General features: G+C 34.5%; 1 protein-coding gene across 1 annotated transcript; it reads right to left on the bottom strand.

The window, feature by feature from the left end:
* Positions 1-7494: 7494 nt before the first annotated feature.
* Positions 7495-19475, bottom strand: LOC132554433 (nuclear receptor subfamily 2 group E member 1-like). The gene is made up of 7 exons (XM_060218753.1): positions 19442-19475; positions 11929-12171; positions 9704-9818; positions 8850-9208; positions 8243-8635; positions 7926-8096; positions 7495-7736 (listed from the first exon to the last, which is right to left on the bottom strand). Exons 1-7 carry the CDS (start codon positions 19473-19475, stop codon positions 7495-7497), a joined length of 1557 nt encoding a protein of 518 aa, XP_060074736.1.
* Positions 19476-19781: the final 306 nt, after the last annotated feature.

The raw sequence follows: 19781 nt of genomic DNA, 5'->3' as shown, positions 1-19781 counted from the left end.
ATAAATACTAAGTAAGTGCTGATGAAACCTCTTGTCTGTTTATATACAAGTTAACGTACAGCAAGTAACTGTTGATAATAAATAATTTTTTAACAGACTCAGGCAATTACCCCCTGAAAGAAAACAACTGCTTTTACAGGACAAAAATATTGGAACAGTGGTTATAAACATGTACAATAGTTAATTGCTCATAGAAAAATATGAATAAATAGGTAAATAGGTAATTGAAAAGATAAAAAAGCAAAGTAAATTTCTGTATGTTATTAGGATAAGAAATTTTAATAACAGACTTAATATTAACATACTGGTATGCATTACTGAATGTAAATTATCTTTATATTATCAGACTTAGCTGATCTTGATATTATCAGGATAATGGATCTTTATATTATGAGAATTAATGAACCTTCATTTTATCAGATTTAATGAATCTTGATACTATCAGAATTAATGGAACTTTATTTTATCAGCAATAATGAATTTTTATATTATCGGAATTAAAGGATGTTTACATTATCAGAAATCAAGAACTTTTATATAAAAAAGAATTAATGAATATTTACAGTATTATAATTAATGGATTGTTATATTTTTAGAAATAATGGATCTTTACATTAACAGACCTATCCACTCTCAACATTGTCAGACTTATGCATTATTTATTCTTTCAGCTGATCTTTACATTAACAGACTTATCAGCTCTTTACATTAACAGACCTGTCTAAACAATATCAAACTTTACTGATCATTACATTAACAGACCTGTCTAAACGATATCAATTTTTACTGATCTTTATATTAACAGACTTGTCTGAACAATATTAAACTTTACTGATCTTTACATTAACAGACCTGTCTAAACAATATTAAACTTTACTGATCTTTACATTAACAGACCTGTCTAAACAATATCAAACTGTACTGATCTTTACATTAACAGACCTGTCTAAACAATATTAAACTTTACTGATCTTTACATTAACAGACCTGTCTAAATGATATCAAACTTTACTGATCTTTACATTAACAGACCTGTCTAAACGATATCAAACTTTACTGATCTTTACATTAACAGACCTGTCTAAACAATATCAAACTTTACTGATCTTTACATTAACAGACCTGTCTAAACGATATCAAACTTTACTGATCTTTATATTAACAGACCTGTCAAAACAATATCAAACTTTACTGATCTTTACATTAACAGACCTGTCTAAACGATATCAAACTTTACTGATCTTTACATTAACAGACCTGTCTAAACGATATCAAACTTTACTGATCTTTATATTAACAGACCTGTCAAAACAATATCAAACTTTACTGATCTTTACATTAACAGACCTGTCTAAACGATATCAAACTTTACTGATCTTTACATTAACAGACCTGTCTAAACGATATCAAACTTTACTGATCTTTACATTAACAGACCTGTCTAAATGATATCAATTTTTACTTATCTTTATATTAACAGACCTGTCTAAACGATTTCAAACTTTACTGATCTTTACATTAACAGACTTATCCGCTCTCAACATTGTCAGACTTGTTCATTATTTATCACGCTGAAATCTGCTAGTTTTGATAACTACAAAGTATTTTGATTCTACAGTTGTATTTATGTGGTATTGCTGTTGGTACATACTAGGTACAGTAACATAATGAAAGGAAATTCAACAATGTTTATGTGTAACTAAGGACATAATCTAGTATTGACCTCAATTATAATATGGTTGATGTTTTTGTATTGTAAAATCAAACTTTTTGTTGAATTTACTGATACTAGTCAACAGTTAATATACAAGTCACAAATGACATAGATCAAAAACTTTTAGTCTCATATTTTAATTCAATTTTTATCATTTTTTTTTCTTCATAATCTATCATCTGTATTTATCATCATTTCAAAGACATTCCGCACAATCTAATCAAATCTCATTGTACTTTGAAAAAATGCCGTGCTTTGAGCAATCTGCTTATGGTAGTATATGCAAAGGGTGTATGCCTTTGCCAGGGTACATAACTCTCACTCATCTACCAGTGTATACATGTACACAATACTTGACAGTCAAGGGAAGTCAAACCCATTCAGGATTCTGATCTGGATATGTAACACTACTGCTGTGACAATCATTGTAAGGTGGTAGTTTGTGTTACACTCAGGGTACATCTGATCTTGGGAGGGACTCTTCCAAAGATCCTACAACTATTATAATAACTTTGAACACTCTGTATTATGCGTCATTATCCCACCTAAGCCATCTCTTGCGCATCAGGTTCAACTTTGCACCTGTTGTTTCACCTCAAGTCACCAGCTACCTGGTGATGAATGGTATTCATATTTTGACCTCTAATCCCAGTGACAGTTTGTTTAGGGCATATTCTCTTACTCTACTTCTTGCAAAGTTACTTACTGTGATATGTAACACTTAATACATACATCATATTTCTTTACCTTTGACCTTAATTAATTGGTTTGCTTCAGCCATATGTTTAAAACACCTTTTGTTGGTCAGGTGGTGCAGTTGTGATGCACTCACATTTCACCTAGTCGTTCAGGGTTCAATTTCCGAAGTGGAGCTGAAAAGGTAGGAGGTCACCAGTGTCGGACTGCCTTGGTTTTTTCCCTATGTACTCCAGTTTCCTCCCACGGTGACCCCTCATTTACTTTACATACGGACCAATAAGAGTGTATAAGTTACAATACCTTGTTTTCACAAAAAAAATTGTTGTAGAATTAATAATGGTTATATATTTAACGACTTGTATTGCCCAGGTCCATGCTTTTGTTCATTATCTGCTCACTTAGTGGATGATAAGATTGTTTCTTAAATTTTTTTGAATTATTGTAAATGTAAAACTAGAGATTGCCTTACAATATTTGCTTTAGAAGTATGTTAGTGAGTTGTGTGAGGTGTTGGGTTATTACATCAATCTGTAATGAACTGCTGTTGCCTGCCCTTCCTGTATTTTTACATTTGTTTGAATAGCATAAATATATGATAAATACATTATTATGTGCCATTTTGCCTGTGTTACTGTTGAGATGGTTTTTTTCAATGATTTAAATTTTTACAGTTTTTCAAAAGAATGATGCAAAACGACCATATTTTATGATTTTATTCCTTCCTCTGAAATTGTGAATCAGAATGTTTCTAAAACAACCAACTTTTATTAATAGTTACAATAGCTTTAAAAATGTCTACTGCTGAATCTAGTAAACCTGTGGTTTTGTTTAATAAAACTGAGTGTGGTTTGTTTTATTGTCATTAAAAACCTCAGAAAGCCTATTTTTAACATGATTGTACTTTTTATTATAGAAATTTCAGAATTCTAAAAACTTTCCAGAACATGAAAATAGTCTTTACCCTGTATCAACATGTGAAGATTTTACTTTAACTAACAAAGATAGATTTTACCAGAGATAACGATACAGCTTGTCTGTTGTACTGTGTATACAATTAGGTAAAAAAAAATTTCATTTTAGCTGTTGGTGAATTAGGATGTCTTGTATGTAAAGTACTCGGTGTTAATATTATGATGCCATCAATGAAAAAAGAATTCTGGTGTTTCAAACTGAATAGGTTTCGCAACTTCTATTGGAATGTTGCCTGTAACTTCAGGTCCTTGTTGTTATACACCTACATGTATCGGATCATAAAAGATGTTAAAAGGTTCTTTACCACAACATGGCAAATTCTGAAGATTTCTTAAGTGTTGTGTGGGTGACAGAAAATATTTTCAGTAAGATTTGGAGGAAAGACATGATCTTGTAGTAAGATTTATTTCTAGTAAGAGTTATCGATGTAACACATTTACATAGACTGTAATAGTGAGGTAATGAGGTATGTGATGGTGTAGATTGTCTCCAAAGCATTAACTCTGGGTTCCGACCTATAGTAGGAAATTGTTTATGGAATGCATGTCAAACAAATACAATAAAATAAGAAAAAGCTTAATCTACATTATTTATGTTTATGTTTTCCTTGACAGAGGGACTATTCTCAAAACTGCCATGTGCAGTACCTGGTAGGAATTTTAGCTCTTTACCAACAAAAATGACCATGACCATCCTATCTAACCATCGGCTCTGATTAAATCTATGAGAACAATAAATGTATTGTAAAATAGTGAATGTATCAACCCATAGCTATAAATAGATTTGTTACCCGTTTGGGATTTGAGAACAACAGAGATTGTATTTCCATAAGGTTAAAGCATAACTTAGTAACACAAACATCCAAAAATACAAAATAAGTGGGAATGATGTTATGTATCTCTTACATCTCATTAAAGATAGTAAACACATTTTCTTCAATACTGATTAAAACCAGGGAAGGACTTCTGAAGTAAAATCAGTCTGAACTGTCCTGAACTGAGTACAAAGTCTGTATTATATAATCTGGTATTAATTAGTTCATATGTGATTCCAATATGTTCAACAGTCTTTAGAACTGAGCAGGGTTGGCCTGGATTCTGTGTAAGTCGGCATATGAATAAAATCAGGTAATGCCAGAAGTCAACAGAAGCAGAGTTTGATATGGACAAGTCTTATTATACAGTGATAGCATGTGAATGCTCGATTTTTCTGTTGTTCTCCATCAGATTTTAGACAGTTTGAAAGGACAGGGGATGGGAAGAGGGCAATGTCTTCAACAGAAACATGTCTGTCAAATATGCGTTTGGAGTAGAAGAAAGAGGAGACATTTGAATTGTGAAAACAGCATCGTTCATAATCATTACAAGCAAATCCACATCTATGTAAAAAGAGACAAAACCTTGTGCAAGACTGCTCTCCTGTTAAGGCTAAGTAGTAATGGTAGTGATAATGCATTTTGCATCCTTAGAGGGTAAGATGTGATTGGTTTAAACATTATTTCATTCAATGAATTCAATATTAGTGATATTACAGTGTCCAGCTCCAGTATATGCGAAGACGTGACATCCGAAATAGCTTCTTGCCAACACACTAATAAATTATCAAACATCAGATTCAAAAGGTTCATTGTTTTCTTTATTCATATGTGAATTAGAGAATTATTCTCATTGATGTTTTTATTCAACAGAAATAACTTATGCTTTTATTCAGCTGCTATGCAACTCAAAGTTTTAAGTACAAACCAAAATTTTCACCCCATAAGCAACCATGGTAATTTTGATACCAGATATCATTGAAATAGCTGGTGGCTACTTCTCTGAACAACACAGAGGAGCCATTTCAACCTGCCTTCACTGTTTCCGAATTCAAGCTTCTGGTGCATGTTGGTCAACTTTCTTCTGAGGATGACGAGTTCAGATGATTCCCATCATAACATTCCAGGTTGTCGATAGAGCTTTGTTGCTGATTTTCTTGTTGAAAATGTTTCAGAAGGATTATCTCACCTTTCCAAGCTGTGGAATGCTGAATGGAATGCTGAATACACTATAACATTTCAATACCCAAAACCTCTCAAAACAATTGTTGAAATCTGTGCACTAGTTTCTGGGAAAATGACATATTCAGAGGGTATGCCGTATGTCTTTCCCTCCTTGCCCTACAAGTCTACAATCGTCAGAGGAGGTAAACCTTTCTTTTGGTCTGTTGTGAATCCTCCATTTCATGATGAGATAAGTCTAGTTTGATTGCTCTCACAATCTACCAAGTAGTTTAAATCAAAGACAAATCATGGGCTTGTTTGGACTAGATGAGCTTAAGTTAACCCAAGAAATAAACAGATGTAATATCTGAAGAGAACAAGAAACTCGTACTGTATTGTACAAAGAAAACTTGAAAATGTTGTGAGGTTGATGTAAATTTTTTTATTGCACTAGAATTGTGTTTTGACATAAACTCACTTATAGTTTAACAAAATTAAAAAAAAACTAAACATAGTATTTTGTTTGGCACTGGCATACTGAAATTATACACGGCACGTGAAACATAAATGGTTAGCCAAGAGTGATATTTGTGTTTAGAGGTCACAGTCAGTAGACAGGAGTGATGTCAGTATTTAGAGGTCACAGTCGGTCAACCGGAGAGTGATGTCATTTTTTTTTATGTCGGTCTGTAGACAGGAGAGAGATGTCGGTGTTTAGAGGTCAGTCAGTAGACAGTAGAGTGACATCAGTGTTAGTAGGTCAATGCTAGGTCAATACAAGTGTTTAGAGGTCAGTCAGTAGACAGTAGAGTGATGTCCATGTTTAGAAGTCAGAGTCAGTGTTAGGTCAATACAATTGTTTAGAGGTCACAGATCAGTACAAGTGTTGAGAGGACATAGACAGAGAGGTAGGAGGAGAATGACAGATAGGAAAGAGTATCAAGAACAGATGATAGAATCAAATTATAAAGAAATGGACAATTTGATATAACAAATATAAAATGTGATAGAAAATTGTGTCATGTCATATACAAACCTATGTACACAAACTACACAAGACACAGAGAACATGAACTCCACAATATACAAATATAACAATAAAATAATGTATTGACAGGTGTCTGATCCAGGTGTCTGATCCAAGTGTCTGATCCAGGTGTCTGATCCAGGTGTCTGATCCAAATGTCTACACTGGAGCTGGGATGGCTAACCAGGAAGTACAAATACAGCGAATGTACAACATTTATAGTTTGACATAGTACAAGGAATCGTCAAGGATTCATGAAATCTGATGCATGTTCTCGATTTCCTGGTAATAATTTACAGTGAATTTTGCAGAGAGTAGAGGCTTAAGTGTAGGTCTCTGTTGTAATAAAACCTTGATCAGAAAACATTAGAAATATTGTGATGAAGTGTTGTAATTATTCTAGAAGTCCGTTATCATGCAAAATCATTATGAAAACACTTGATAGAAATATCTACGTTATGTTTTAGATTTTAGATTACAAATGATTTAAATAATATTTGAATAAAACATGGATAATAGTTCTTACACTCACAAATTTGGTTTATTTATTACGACAATGAGCAAAAATAAAATCTGTCATATGAATCAGTTACATTATATATTGTATATATTGCAATACTTTGAAGCATTAATAACAAATTATCTTTAACAAATTCCACACAAAACAAACAGTGAACAAACACATAAGCTGCAATCATGTGAGATTCTATTCCTTATCCAGTAAAAATCACACGAACATCAAAAAACAATCAATCGCTGCAAAAATTGGGCTACTTATAGAGTAAAAAGATAGCTGAATATACAAAAATGTTTCGCTCACACATTTCATATCTGAACATGATTTGTCGGTTTTTAATTGATATAAACGTGTACTTATTTACCAGTCACAGATCACAATAAAGTAACACGTATATATTGTTTAATTAGAAGCAACCCATGAAACAATTTTTTTTTCTTTCCTGTTTTAAATAAAATGTTCAACAATATCATTAGCTTAGCTAACACAATACCTCCCCATCCCATCCCACTTCAATTTTCATTCACATTACATGTGACAATGACCCTGTCGCTCAAGGAGTCTTTTCCCCTGGTTCTACAATGAAATTAACTAGACTTGAACATGTCACACAATAATCTCTCAATCGGTACGTTCCCAATTGTTCTCCGGAAAAATATGTCTTCAAGTGCTCGTGAATTGACTGTGCGAAGGGCTGGAAGCATGAGAAGGAGTTTTCCAAAACGGACTTTATTGTTCGGTTGGTGTGTGACAGTGTACTCATGAAGCATAAGTTGGGCCTGGTCTTGCAACGTCTCAACATGAATGTAATCTCGCAAGCCACGTGACTCTACAATGGAACCAACAAGATATGATAACAGAGTATCAAAGTATGTTTGCAAAAATAAGAAATCTATCAGACACAAGGGAAAGGCGTTTCATCGTCTATTAACAAATAACATGTATAGAAATATTCATTAATATCATCAAATCATTTGTTGCCGGAAACGGAAGCCAATTGCGCGCGCTGTGTACTCACCTGATTTGAAGAGAACCAATGCTTTCAGACAAGCGTACTCTGTGGAATCAACCCTCAGTGAATTCAGTCTAGAAATGACATCATTGAGAATGCGAAGGTTTGCTGCCATGATGGCATGCTTCTCTCCTATGTGTGAGTCGAGGTGTAACGACCCAGGCGCAAGCAACGTTGCTGAAAGTAAACGGGAGATGCTTTAGACTTTTACTCCATGCTGTCCTACATTTAATTTGTTATAAATAAAATAGGTTTTAAAAGTTCTATAACTCTGCAGATTTGGAGTAATACTCAATTGTGAGATTTACTACATAGAAACCTACCTATGTCAATTGGAAGCGACCACTGAGCGGCGCTAAGAACAAACAATTCGCTCCAGGATTCCTCCAGTAGAATGGCTTGGTCTCGGAACGGAAGTTGCAGAAATGATGGAATGTTCCTTGCCCATTTTACAGACATAAATAGTAGTCTAGCCGCTGTTTCGAACAAATTTTCCGTGTTGGAGTTGATGTTTGTTGTAGATATATTTGGGTCAGGGAAACGAGGGAAATATGGATGTTGGTTTGAAACATGAAATCGTGATCCTTCCGAGCTTACACTATTGCCGTAGACACCAGGTATTGGGATTGGCTGAACCTTTGTCGTTTGTGGTGGTGACGTCATAACTGTTGATGAAACTCTTGGACTTTCACAACCCTTAATGATCGATGAATCTTCTACAATACAAGAAAAAAGATAGAACCGTTTGTAACGGAAATCGCTAAAGAGATTGTACAAAAGAGAAACAAGCGAAAAGCATTTTTTAAAACAAATTAAATCTTTTATCAGATAAAAGTCTATGCCAAATATCAAATTAATCTGTTCATCAAAAGTCTTTACATTTCAGATAGAAACGTTTTCATGTAAATATGTTCAATCAAAATTGCATACCTTTCTCGCCTTTGATCATGTCGTTCTGTGGAGTGATGCGCCCGTTGCTCTCCGGTGAAATTCGGTCGTTTCCGTTTCCAATTGGGGATGGAGAACGACTGCAGTTCCGATTGAAGTCATCATTAGACAGGGGCGAATTGCTGGATGACCCACTACTTCCACCGTCACTAGTTCCGCAGCTGTAGCGGATCGTGAGATTGGCATTCGGAACGAGGTTAGGAACATACATTCCGGGAAATCTGTGATCAGTGACGTGTAACGGTAGAGTGGGGAAACCATGGCTGGGCGTGTGTGGGTGGTTGTAATCTGCTGTCATGGCAACTGGAGCATGTGGATACTGTTGAAACGGAGGGTATTGTCTGCAGCAAAAGTAAGGATAGGTAAAGTCGCGATGGAATATTTTTATCACTAAATAATGACCAAATTGAAAAGAAATTGAGGTATATCTCATCCCTGTGCATTCTCAACAATCCTGGGGTTACGATCACTTTCGCTCTCATTGCAAAATTGAAGGTTCCATGTGCGACACCTTTGCAGACAAGACGAGAAGACTAGTTTCAATCTTTGATATACATCAAACAAATCTCGAGAGCACATAACGACATGTAGTGCTGGCTTTTCAGCTGTCGTTCCTTTGTAATATTCAAAGAAGCGTATCAGTGAATGGTCCGTTTGTTTCTCCTGAAATACGTTCTAGACCAATCAAATTACTTTGCTTATGTCTTCAGTTCTGTCATGAACTGTTCCAGGGGTGCAGAGAGCTAAAGTGATCTTAACCCCCGAACTATCAAGGATGCTTCCCGCGATACAATAGCTGAATTGTCTGCATAGGTAACAAACAGTCTGATACCTACTTTGACCTCTCGAAGAACTCTCCAAGACGGTGGAACATGTGTGGTTTGTTATCCTCTCCTTCCTCATTGTCCCTTTTGTACTGGTAACACCGCGGCGCCCTCTCGTGTTGGACGGCTACAGCAGACGGAAAAAATACCATGAATAAAAAGTGGTATATCAGCGGAATCTTAATTCAATATAGGCTTCGATGAAACGAGGGCCAAATATTAACAAAGGGAATATTTACATGAAGACAGATAAAGAACTAGAGGGTTCCGGAAGAGTACTGATCTTTGATCCGGGTAAATAATGATAAGTTCTCAAACATGTACAAGATCATTGTGACGACCACAAAACGCCTATTCTCATCCTACCTGTATCTCTCTCAAAACGTCTCCCCAATTCTCCTACCTATATATCTTTCGAAATGCCCCCGTTCCCCTTCTACCTGTACATGTCTCGAAATGACAACCCCCCCCCCCCCCACCCCCCATTCTCCTTCTACCTGCATCTCGCTCAAAATGTCTCCATTCTCCTTCTGCCTGTATCTCTCTCAAAATGCCCCCATTCTCCTACCTGTATCTCTTTCGAAATGCCCCCTTCTCTTTCTATCTGTATCTCACTCAAAACGCCCCCTTCTTCTACTTGTAACTCTCTCAAAAAGCGCCCTTCTCCTTCTACGTTTATCCCTCTCAAAACGCCCCCTTCTTCTATAACAATCCAACTGGTGCTAATCCAGGTGGACCAAAAGTCTGATAGACAATATAGGTTAGGTCAGAGACCTTTGTTGTGGGTAATAATGATTTAGTTGGATATATCCCAAGAAGCTGAACCCGTCCACCTGTTTTAATACCTTTGTACCGTTAATGATACTTGTCAGAGAGAGTTAGTTCAGAGTAAACAAAAATTTATACCGGCCACGTCAAGTCATAAAGTCAAAGGTAAACTCGGGAGTGTGCTGGTGTATATACGGTAGAGATTAATGATGTCATCAACATAGCGATCACTGGATAACGTGCAAACATTACGGTCATCCTTCATGTCCTAATCTGTGTACCTCAGTCATCGACTTGATGCTAGCGCTCGCGACAGGCACGCGACAGCGACAATTGATATGGCAAAATAGCAGGTGGGCGCAGGGTCGATACTTGTCGTAGGTATGAAGTACCCAGAGAGATTGATGGATTACCTCATTAGGCTCCGTTTACCTCTAAAAATGATGGGCGGAGGGGTAGAGATCGAACGCGACCACTTATATGTCGTTTGGATGACATGTCACGTGGCCTGTCAAAGTTAATCCGGAGAGTTTATTATAAAATTAAACAAATTTATTGACAATTGAAAAGAAAGTTGTACATATTTTTGCTTAGTCCGTTTTTTAATATAGCAAACAATTAAAATGTCCGTATCGTATGCAACATTTCGATCTGATCCCCTGAGCTCTATATTGACCACAGAAGTAAGACGATCCGACACGCGCCACGTCCGTAACTATTTTCGAGAAGTTTGTAAATTTACTCACTGGTGCCTCATTAGAGCGCAGTCAGATATGATATGTTTGTATAGTAAACCGACTCTTCGACTGGCCTTTTTTAACACTAGTTGTGTTCTAGGTTGACTGGGAAGTCCCAGGTGCTGTACACAGGTATACCGCTAACTTCGAGTGCAACTTTTGTTAATTTGTATGTGTTAAATGTTAGCATTGGACTCGACTATCCAGCATCAGATTTGGTCTCCGACGTATAATGCACGCACAGACACCAGCCTATTGTCAGCTGTTTCCGAATTCAATTAAATTATATCTTGCTAGAAGTCAATTTGTATGTAGTCGTATACCCCCCCCCCCCCCCCCCGCTCCCCTTACTCTCCCACCCCCACCCCTCTTTCTCTCTCTCTCTCTCTCACGGCCCATCATACCTCTATAGGTATGGTATTAGATATCGTGGTGAGGTCAATCGATGTTCTGTTATGAAATAAAAAAGCAAATTTGAGAAAACTACAGAGCTACATTGCGGGGATTACCAGTAGTGACATCGATTACCAGTAATACTCGGCAACCTTTGTCCATATTTCAATCAATTTTTTCAACAATCGATCTCCCGGAAAAAAAGTTCGGCAAATCATTTGGCGACCAAAGCATTTTCAACAAAATTTCTGGAAATATTTGGGATGATATTAATTACAAACAGCACATTATTAAAAACCCAAATATTTATTGCTGAGATACCAAATATCGACCACTCACCATCTTTGTTCATCTTAACATCCAGACACTTTTTGAAGCGACACGCTTGACACTGGTTTCGCCTGGCCACATCCACGACACAGTTGCCGTTCTCCTTACAAACATATTCCAGATTTCGACGGATACTACGCTTAAAGAATCCCCGGCAACCGTCACAGCTCTGAACGCCATAATGCTTGCCGGAAGCTTTGTCGCCACACACCAAACACATCACTTCCGGTTTACGACTTGTGGAACTGTGGTCTGTAGAATATGAATGAGAAATATTCCTACTCTTTAAAACATAGCTCTATATAAGAAGACAAAACTTCCAATTAAGAAGCAAAAAGTTGCAAATGAATGTGAACATGTGTCACCATCGGTTTTCCAGTCATCATTAGTAACACCGGAGACTGGTAATGTTGTCTGTGTATCCTAGCCTAATGGCCATTATGTCCATCTTCGTAATCAAAATATTTAAAACATGTTTTTAAATAATCGACCGCACAATAAAATGGAAACAGTTTGCTTATAAAATGATGCATTATCAGAAATAAATGAAAAGAATAAAGAAACTCACATTTTTCTGATATAACTTCGATCATGACTACGATCACATTAGTTCAAACAGTGTTGATGTTGGGGTATTCCGTGTGATGTTTGGTGAACTAGTGCATGTCTGTGACCACTGAAGTGTCCTGACCTTCTCTTAATGTCCTTGATCGTATAGATAACCGTGACCAGACAGTCTACACAGTATCAGCTACCACAGCACTGACAAGACCTGATAGTTATCATTGTTGTTGTTATTTTAGTTGACGAGTGTGTAGTTGTTGCTGATGCTGTTTTCTGTTCAGTAATTGTATAACACATGATTGCCTCAAATGCCCTGTTACCTGTTTATTTTAGTTGACAGATTTGCAACCACCAGGATCAACGGCCATTTGTGAAATAATAATTTATGTTTGGGAAAAATTTAACTGAAAATCTATATCTGCCGGGATATGGCGTTTATGGTTGTAATAAATGACAGGAGCTATGCAGGTAAACATCATCAATTAGAATATAGTATGTGTCTGCAAAGCTCTTGTCGTAAATTCCTTAACAAGACAATTAAATGTTTATTTTCAGTTTACCTACTAAACTAAAAATCCGCCTTGTGGCACAGACATGTTGATGACGAACCGTCACCCTTTTCATTTCCACATGAATGACGTTGTGGTGGCCACGTGCATTTGTCGTATCCTTAATTACTTAATTATTTCTGGTTCGTTTACATCGAGGCATCAACATGCTTTTGTAAAAATAGAATAGAATCTTCAATTTTCAACAAAAAAGATATATAATATAACTAGACCCGACTTATATTACATAAAACATCTACATGGAGATAAGAAACCATCTTACAATCCATGTGTTACCCTATAAACAGTTATTACGGTGAATTACAATCAAGTTTTTTTCCGTGACTAGTTTTCATTTTACGTTTCATTCAAGTTAACGGAAATTTAGTGATAATATTCTGGTAGGATAGAGTTAACGGTTTTTTGTTTGAGAGGAAATTCTGCGTAAATAAATACATATTTACATACATTTATGACAACGATTACTGACAAGTTAAAATTATATCCATATATGTTAACATATTTCAGAAATCTCAAACTCAGCCGCTGAAGTGATGGGCCTACAGGAGAAGAGAGTTTCGCAACATAAAGTTGTTTTAGAAGTTGAAGATTTTTCCGTTATTATTAGGAAGGCGTGTTATTCAGGAAAAGCATTCATTTAGAAATTCTGGGTCGAAAACACAAAGGAAGATAATTGGTAATTAAAGCATAAATAAAGAAATTGTGTTCACTTCTGTATGAGCAAGTAATGTCTGAAATGTTGTTTATTAAAAAAAAAAAGAAATAAACTAACTCAAATAGTAAATTAAATTGAATTTCAACTTGATAAAAGGATGGTTGTGTTTGCATAAATTTTAAACAGAAACTTGCATATGTTGCATTTGAATGTCACGAAAGCGACGAATGTTTAGATTTATTGTAAAGTTAAGCAAATGAAGAATTGAAATTTTACATGTAGTGTATTCATTCTAAATTATACAAAAAGGATCGATATGTACATTCTAAGGTAATCTTTGGACTGAAGTATATCAGCCAAGTGTATAAGTGTGATCAGAGATCAGAGAGATACAGAACCAGACACAGTGTAGAGGTCAGTCTGGGATTGATCGACCTCTGATACAAGGATAACCGACTTCCTGAACCTGTCACGTGAGCACGTATCATCACAAAGTTGATGTATTATAATCATCGTTATTTCGGTTACAAACAAGGGTGCAACTTTGTTTGTTGTTGCAGTTGCAACGTGTAATGTTGATATCACATATAAACATGTTAAAAAGTCTGGAAACACTATAAATGTGGTTATTTTAATTGGTTTGTGCTGAATTGAATATGCAAAAATAAAAACTCATGAAAATTCACATATGTCAATGAAGTGATGTATTTTGTTGGTCCGTTTGAAACCTATTTTAATTTATCAATAAAAAGCAATGTTTAATTTGTCCGTTTAGAAATATTTTCATGTCCTTCTTTCTGGACAAGTTCATTATATTTTCGTATTAATTGTCTAGAATGATCCCGTTTCTGACAGAAATTTCCTAATTTCGATCATGATTTCATTTTACAAATGTATGTCAAAGTTGAGCAATGATAACTCAGTGTGATATGTCTTGTATATTTACAATGTATTTATTTCAGTAGTAAATAATTTGATACATTGTACAATGTATTTATTTCATTAGTAAATAATTTGATACATTGTACAATGTATTTATTTCATTAGTAAATAATTTGATACATTGTACAATGTATTTATTTCAGTAGTAAATAAATTTGATACATCGTACAGTGTATTTATTTTAGTTATAAATAATATGATACATTGTGTACAATGTGTTTATTTTAGCAGTAAATATTTTGTGTACAATGTATTTATTTTAGTTATAAATGATTTGACACATTGTGTACAATGTGTTTATTTTAGCAGTAAATATTTTGTGTACAACGCATTTATTTTAGTTATAAATAATTTGATACATTGTACGGTATATCAATTTTACCCCAGAATAGTGTGATACATTATACAATGACGATATTTTAGCTGTAAATAATCTGATACAATCTTATATAGCGCACAAGGTATATATGATTTTATTATTTGTATGATTTATGTATAATCTTATATATTTCACAACCGTTTATTTTTTATTATCTGATACATTGTACTTTGAATTTGCGTAAAATGACACTTTATTTCTTAAACGGAAAATTACCTGAAATATCTCATATATATTTCCTTAATCAATTCTGGAAATAAAAATCGGCGATGACTTGCATTTTGTGAAACTTTTCAATTTTACTTCTAAAAATAGACTATAACATTTACAGAGAATACTAAAGAGTGATATACGTATCATTTTATATAAGATATGACGTAAGGGAAAATTACTTTATCAAAATACAACATAAGAATAATTGAATCGACTGCATGAATTTTACGGTTGCGACCAGCAGGATTTTCTCCGGAGATTTTACAACCTCCTAACATCGTGATTTTATCGGTAGGTTACATCGAGGCAATACAATTAGATATGTCTTTGTGTAATCTCTGTTCCTACACTACCAGTATGTCCCGTACATGTTTGTACAGGAGTTTCCTAATGTGAGGACTCGCAATAATACTATTTGTAATATGTATGTAATATTGCATTGAAATGTGTTCATAATTCTGCGTCGTAAGATCATTAAACCCTACCCACCCCACCGACATTGTAACCGCATCGAGAGGTCAGCTTACTTTAACTTAAGGACGCCAACGGGTTAAAAGGGGAGATAATTCAACTGATCTCCCTTTTTTACGTTAATGAACCGCATTGAAGTTCATTCGATCTTGTAAACAAACAAGTCCACGCCGCGTGTCCGTGTTTGGTCAACGTGAGGTCTGGTAAACAATTGAATGTATTGTTACGGTATTACTACAGGTAGATTAAAATTGATAATCCTACGTCATCAATATTACGTCAGGTTACCGGTGGTGACAACTTGAGTGAAGTTGTCTTAACATAAGTTTATGATGTCATATTTAACAAATAAAAGGTATTTTTATCCTTCTATGTACAGCTTAGGCGAAGGTAATGCAACTCAACAAGTTATTGGTGACAAAATGTAAATACGTACTTAACGATACATTACATATTTTTCGTGTGTCTTTATCTATTTGCCTTTTTTCGAATTATTTATTATTGTTATTAATCATGGGTCAGAATTTATTCATTTATGAACAAAACTAGTGATGCTGAACATTATACTATTTACATACATAGATACAGGAGAATTCTGGTCAATTATATAGGTATATAACATGTTTATCAATGTAGATAATTATATTTTATAGTTGAGATTAATCGTGAAAAAGAGGGATATCTTGCTAATGTACGTTTCACTTCATTTAAAACTGATGAGCAATTTGCTTTATCATCACGCGGACGATAGAAGAGATGAGACCTATTAAAATCGATTTCCGAAGAAAATTATTGATTTCTGCTGAAATTATAATAATTATAAGGTAAAGAATGAGAAAATATATTTATTGTCAAATCAATTAATTATAGATAAAGAAAATATTATATTATTTTATAAAACCAATCTTTATTGTCAAATCAATTAAGTTTAAATAAAGGAAATACTATTTTATTTTATAAAATCAATATTTATTGTCAAATCAATTTAGTTTAAATAAAGAGAATATTATTTCATTTTATATTTGATATTAAATATTATACCCACAAACTCGCATACTGTTGTGTAGTGTATATATAGAGACACTTTATGTAATCGACATGAAAGGTAATATAGGTATAAAGATATATCAAACTTTTACAAAATGATATCTGTTTAATTTGTATGGTATGATACATTACGTAAAATACTCGAGTTTATATGACGTTGTAAAGCAATATTGATACAACTGGGTGAGGTATCTTTATCAAATTCGCCTAGACATGTCATTCATGATACGTCTCGATCATTCTTATACATTTTCTTGTTTACAAAACATGTGATGAGGCCGCGCATATTATCGCGTAATGATGAAAATAAGTTTAAACATATTTTATTGTCATATTAGAATGTCAACAGATTTGGTGAGTATGTTGTATCAACTTATAATTGACCTCTCCCTTCATACAGATATTCAATTATGAAATAATAATAGTCATATGATTAAACATTAGGATGTTAAATATGACGAGATTAAACAATTAATTGATCATGTTTAGCAGTACATGCAGCTTAATTAATTAAAGATTATAAATTTATGAATTTACGAGAGAGAGAGAGAGATAACATTATTATCAATGTTTAAGCCGAAATTTCATATAGTAGGTTTAAGTATTAACATTTATAGTGTATTAGGAAAAGTGCATACACATGTACTGTCAGTAATAAAGGGACCCGTGTAGTGACTTTAAAACTGTGTTTTACATGAAGGGAAAACTTTCAATGCATTAAGAACAATATCACATTCTTCGTTTTTTTAATATGATAGCAAAGAGTGTCACAAGACACATTTTGTTTGTATAGTGACGTAAAAGTGAAAACATGTCCCTATCTGGGATAGGTAAAGCCGTCCAGGTGAGTACAGTGTTATCACAGCGATCAGGTGTGTCATTAACAGGTAATATACAGGTGTCATAGCCCTCTGATCCTCATCAAGACATAATCCCTTTTTAGGGGCAAATATCACTACAACTACATGCTCCTTTTGTACATATTTCAAGGGAGATAATCCGGGTCAGGTAGCGAGGACAAACAATTGGTTACCTGTGGTAACCTGAAGTAGAGTGAAAGCCGACAGGTGACATATAGGTACACCTGCCTTTCTTCCCCTTAACTGTACTTTTAAGATAATTGGCGAATCAATGATTTAAAAGAAAACAAAATAATCAACAATATTCGAGGTTAAAAGTCGTTTTAGCACGAACGTGGATACATAAGTTTATTGTTTGAATATTATTGTTACAGCATTCGTACATAAACCGAAACGAAATAATTCTGTTATCTCAAAGACACTGATTAAATATTGATGATTCATAATGTTTTTCACAGACCTTCTTGTGACTAAGGGACATGTAGTAAAGTCTTATGTATTATACATAGTGAATGTGATTATGTCTTTATAAAAACTACTTTTTATCGGGGAAAATATAGGACGATCCTGTTGGAGATATGCTTTCGTTTTTTTCGATAGAGAGAAAAAAAGTATATTATGTCTTTTTCTCTTCTTTTCTTTCTATCCTATCATCTCATCTTTTCATCATTTTGACAAAATGATTTAAACTTACAATTGTACGTCTACGAATTACTTATCTTCATATTTACAGTATTAACTATTTGTAATTTCATTTATGAAGGTTAGTTCATAAGTTCCTAGAACTTGTCTCTGATACTTGTTTACTACTGATAATAAAATATGTTTAAATAATAATAATAATAAAACAAACAAACAAACAAACAGATGCGTCAGTATACAAATGCATATTCCGATATTTTTTCTTTAGCGAGAAATGTGATGCAGACATGAACTGGACATTGTTAATTTCGCAGTCACATTTGAAAATCAGAGAATTCATCCTACCTCCCCGTGTCATTATGATAACATTCAATATAGATCAAAGACTTGCAATAGAAAATCGACAGCTACATTTTTTGTTCTTGTAAATATATTTCCACTATATTAAAACGAGATAGTGTATTCAGCTTTAGATGAACGAGTTTCACCTACAGATCCTACTGACCACTACTCATCGCTCACGTGATTCCACGTGCAGTCACACGACTGCACGTGAACCTTTTTTGTCCTGTTATCACGTGTCATTTTTTATATGTACATGCAGGTGATTTGTTTTTGGTAGGAGCATGATCTTCGATCTTTGCACGTGCTGTTGGATAACCACTCAGTCAGACCAGGTCAACTGCATTCTCGGGCCTTTTTATGTGCTTATTTAAACACAGGGATATAACCTTACTTCTTCTATAACTTCTAACGCACGCGTCCATTTTCTGCCTTATTTGTACATGTTATTTTAGGGCAGTATAGTAGATCTGATAACTTGTGTTCTGCTTCATAATGATAAATATCGATAAAACGTATTTCTGGGTAAAATTATACAATTTTCATTTTACACATTTTTTTTTCTTTCATAGTTGCATTTTACAAATATTGAATATTATTTTTTTCATTCTGATCCAACCCCTCGCGAGGAATCTGTATGACGATTTGTATCAGATAACAAAGCACCAGGTTGCAGAGTTTTTATCTATAAATTCGTGAAAGTGTAAAATCCGTGTTTTTAACCATAATTAATCGTCAAATCTCACCCATAGTGCAATATAATAGGTACGAAAATTAAATCAATAGTTTGATAATAGATTAATACATTTTTATAACATTGACTTATAATTTGACTTACTGTGCAGCAACTGCGGAGTAATGGTCGCGCTCATCCCAACCCTCCTTTTTTCAGTTTTGCGTCGATGTTACTGATGACGATTCCGGACTATGGAGTCGTGCGACCTCCCCACTAAGATATTAGTCTCCCCGACAACTCTTGTCAAAATACTATCACCTTCCCAATCGCGTGCGTGTTGAGCAACCCATGACAATGACAAAGCTGGCGTATGATTGGCCGAGCCATCCTCTGGGTGGTTTACAGTATGTTTCTATTGGGTGGAGTTTAACCTCTGACCTTCTCTCCACGCATTACAATCATTTCCAATTATTGAATGAACGTTATTAGATGGGCAGGGGAT

Source organism: Ylistrum balloti, unplaced genomic scaffold, assembly GCF_031769215.1.
Source record: "Ylistrum balloti isolate Yb309-2 unplaced genomic scaffold, AGI_CSIRO_Ybal_v1 Utg370402, whole genome shotgun sequence".
Taxonomy (NCBI): Eukaryota; Metazoa; Mollusca; class Bivalvia; order Pectinida; family Pectinidae; genus Ylistrum; species Ylistrum balloti.
This window is presented reverse-complemented; position numbering and strand designations above follow the sequence as displayed.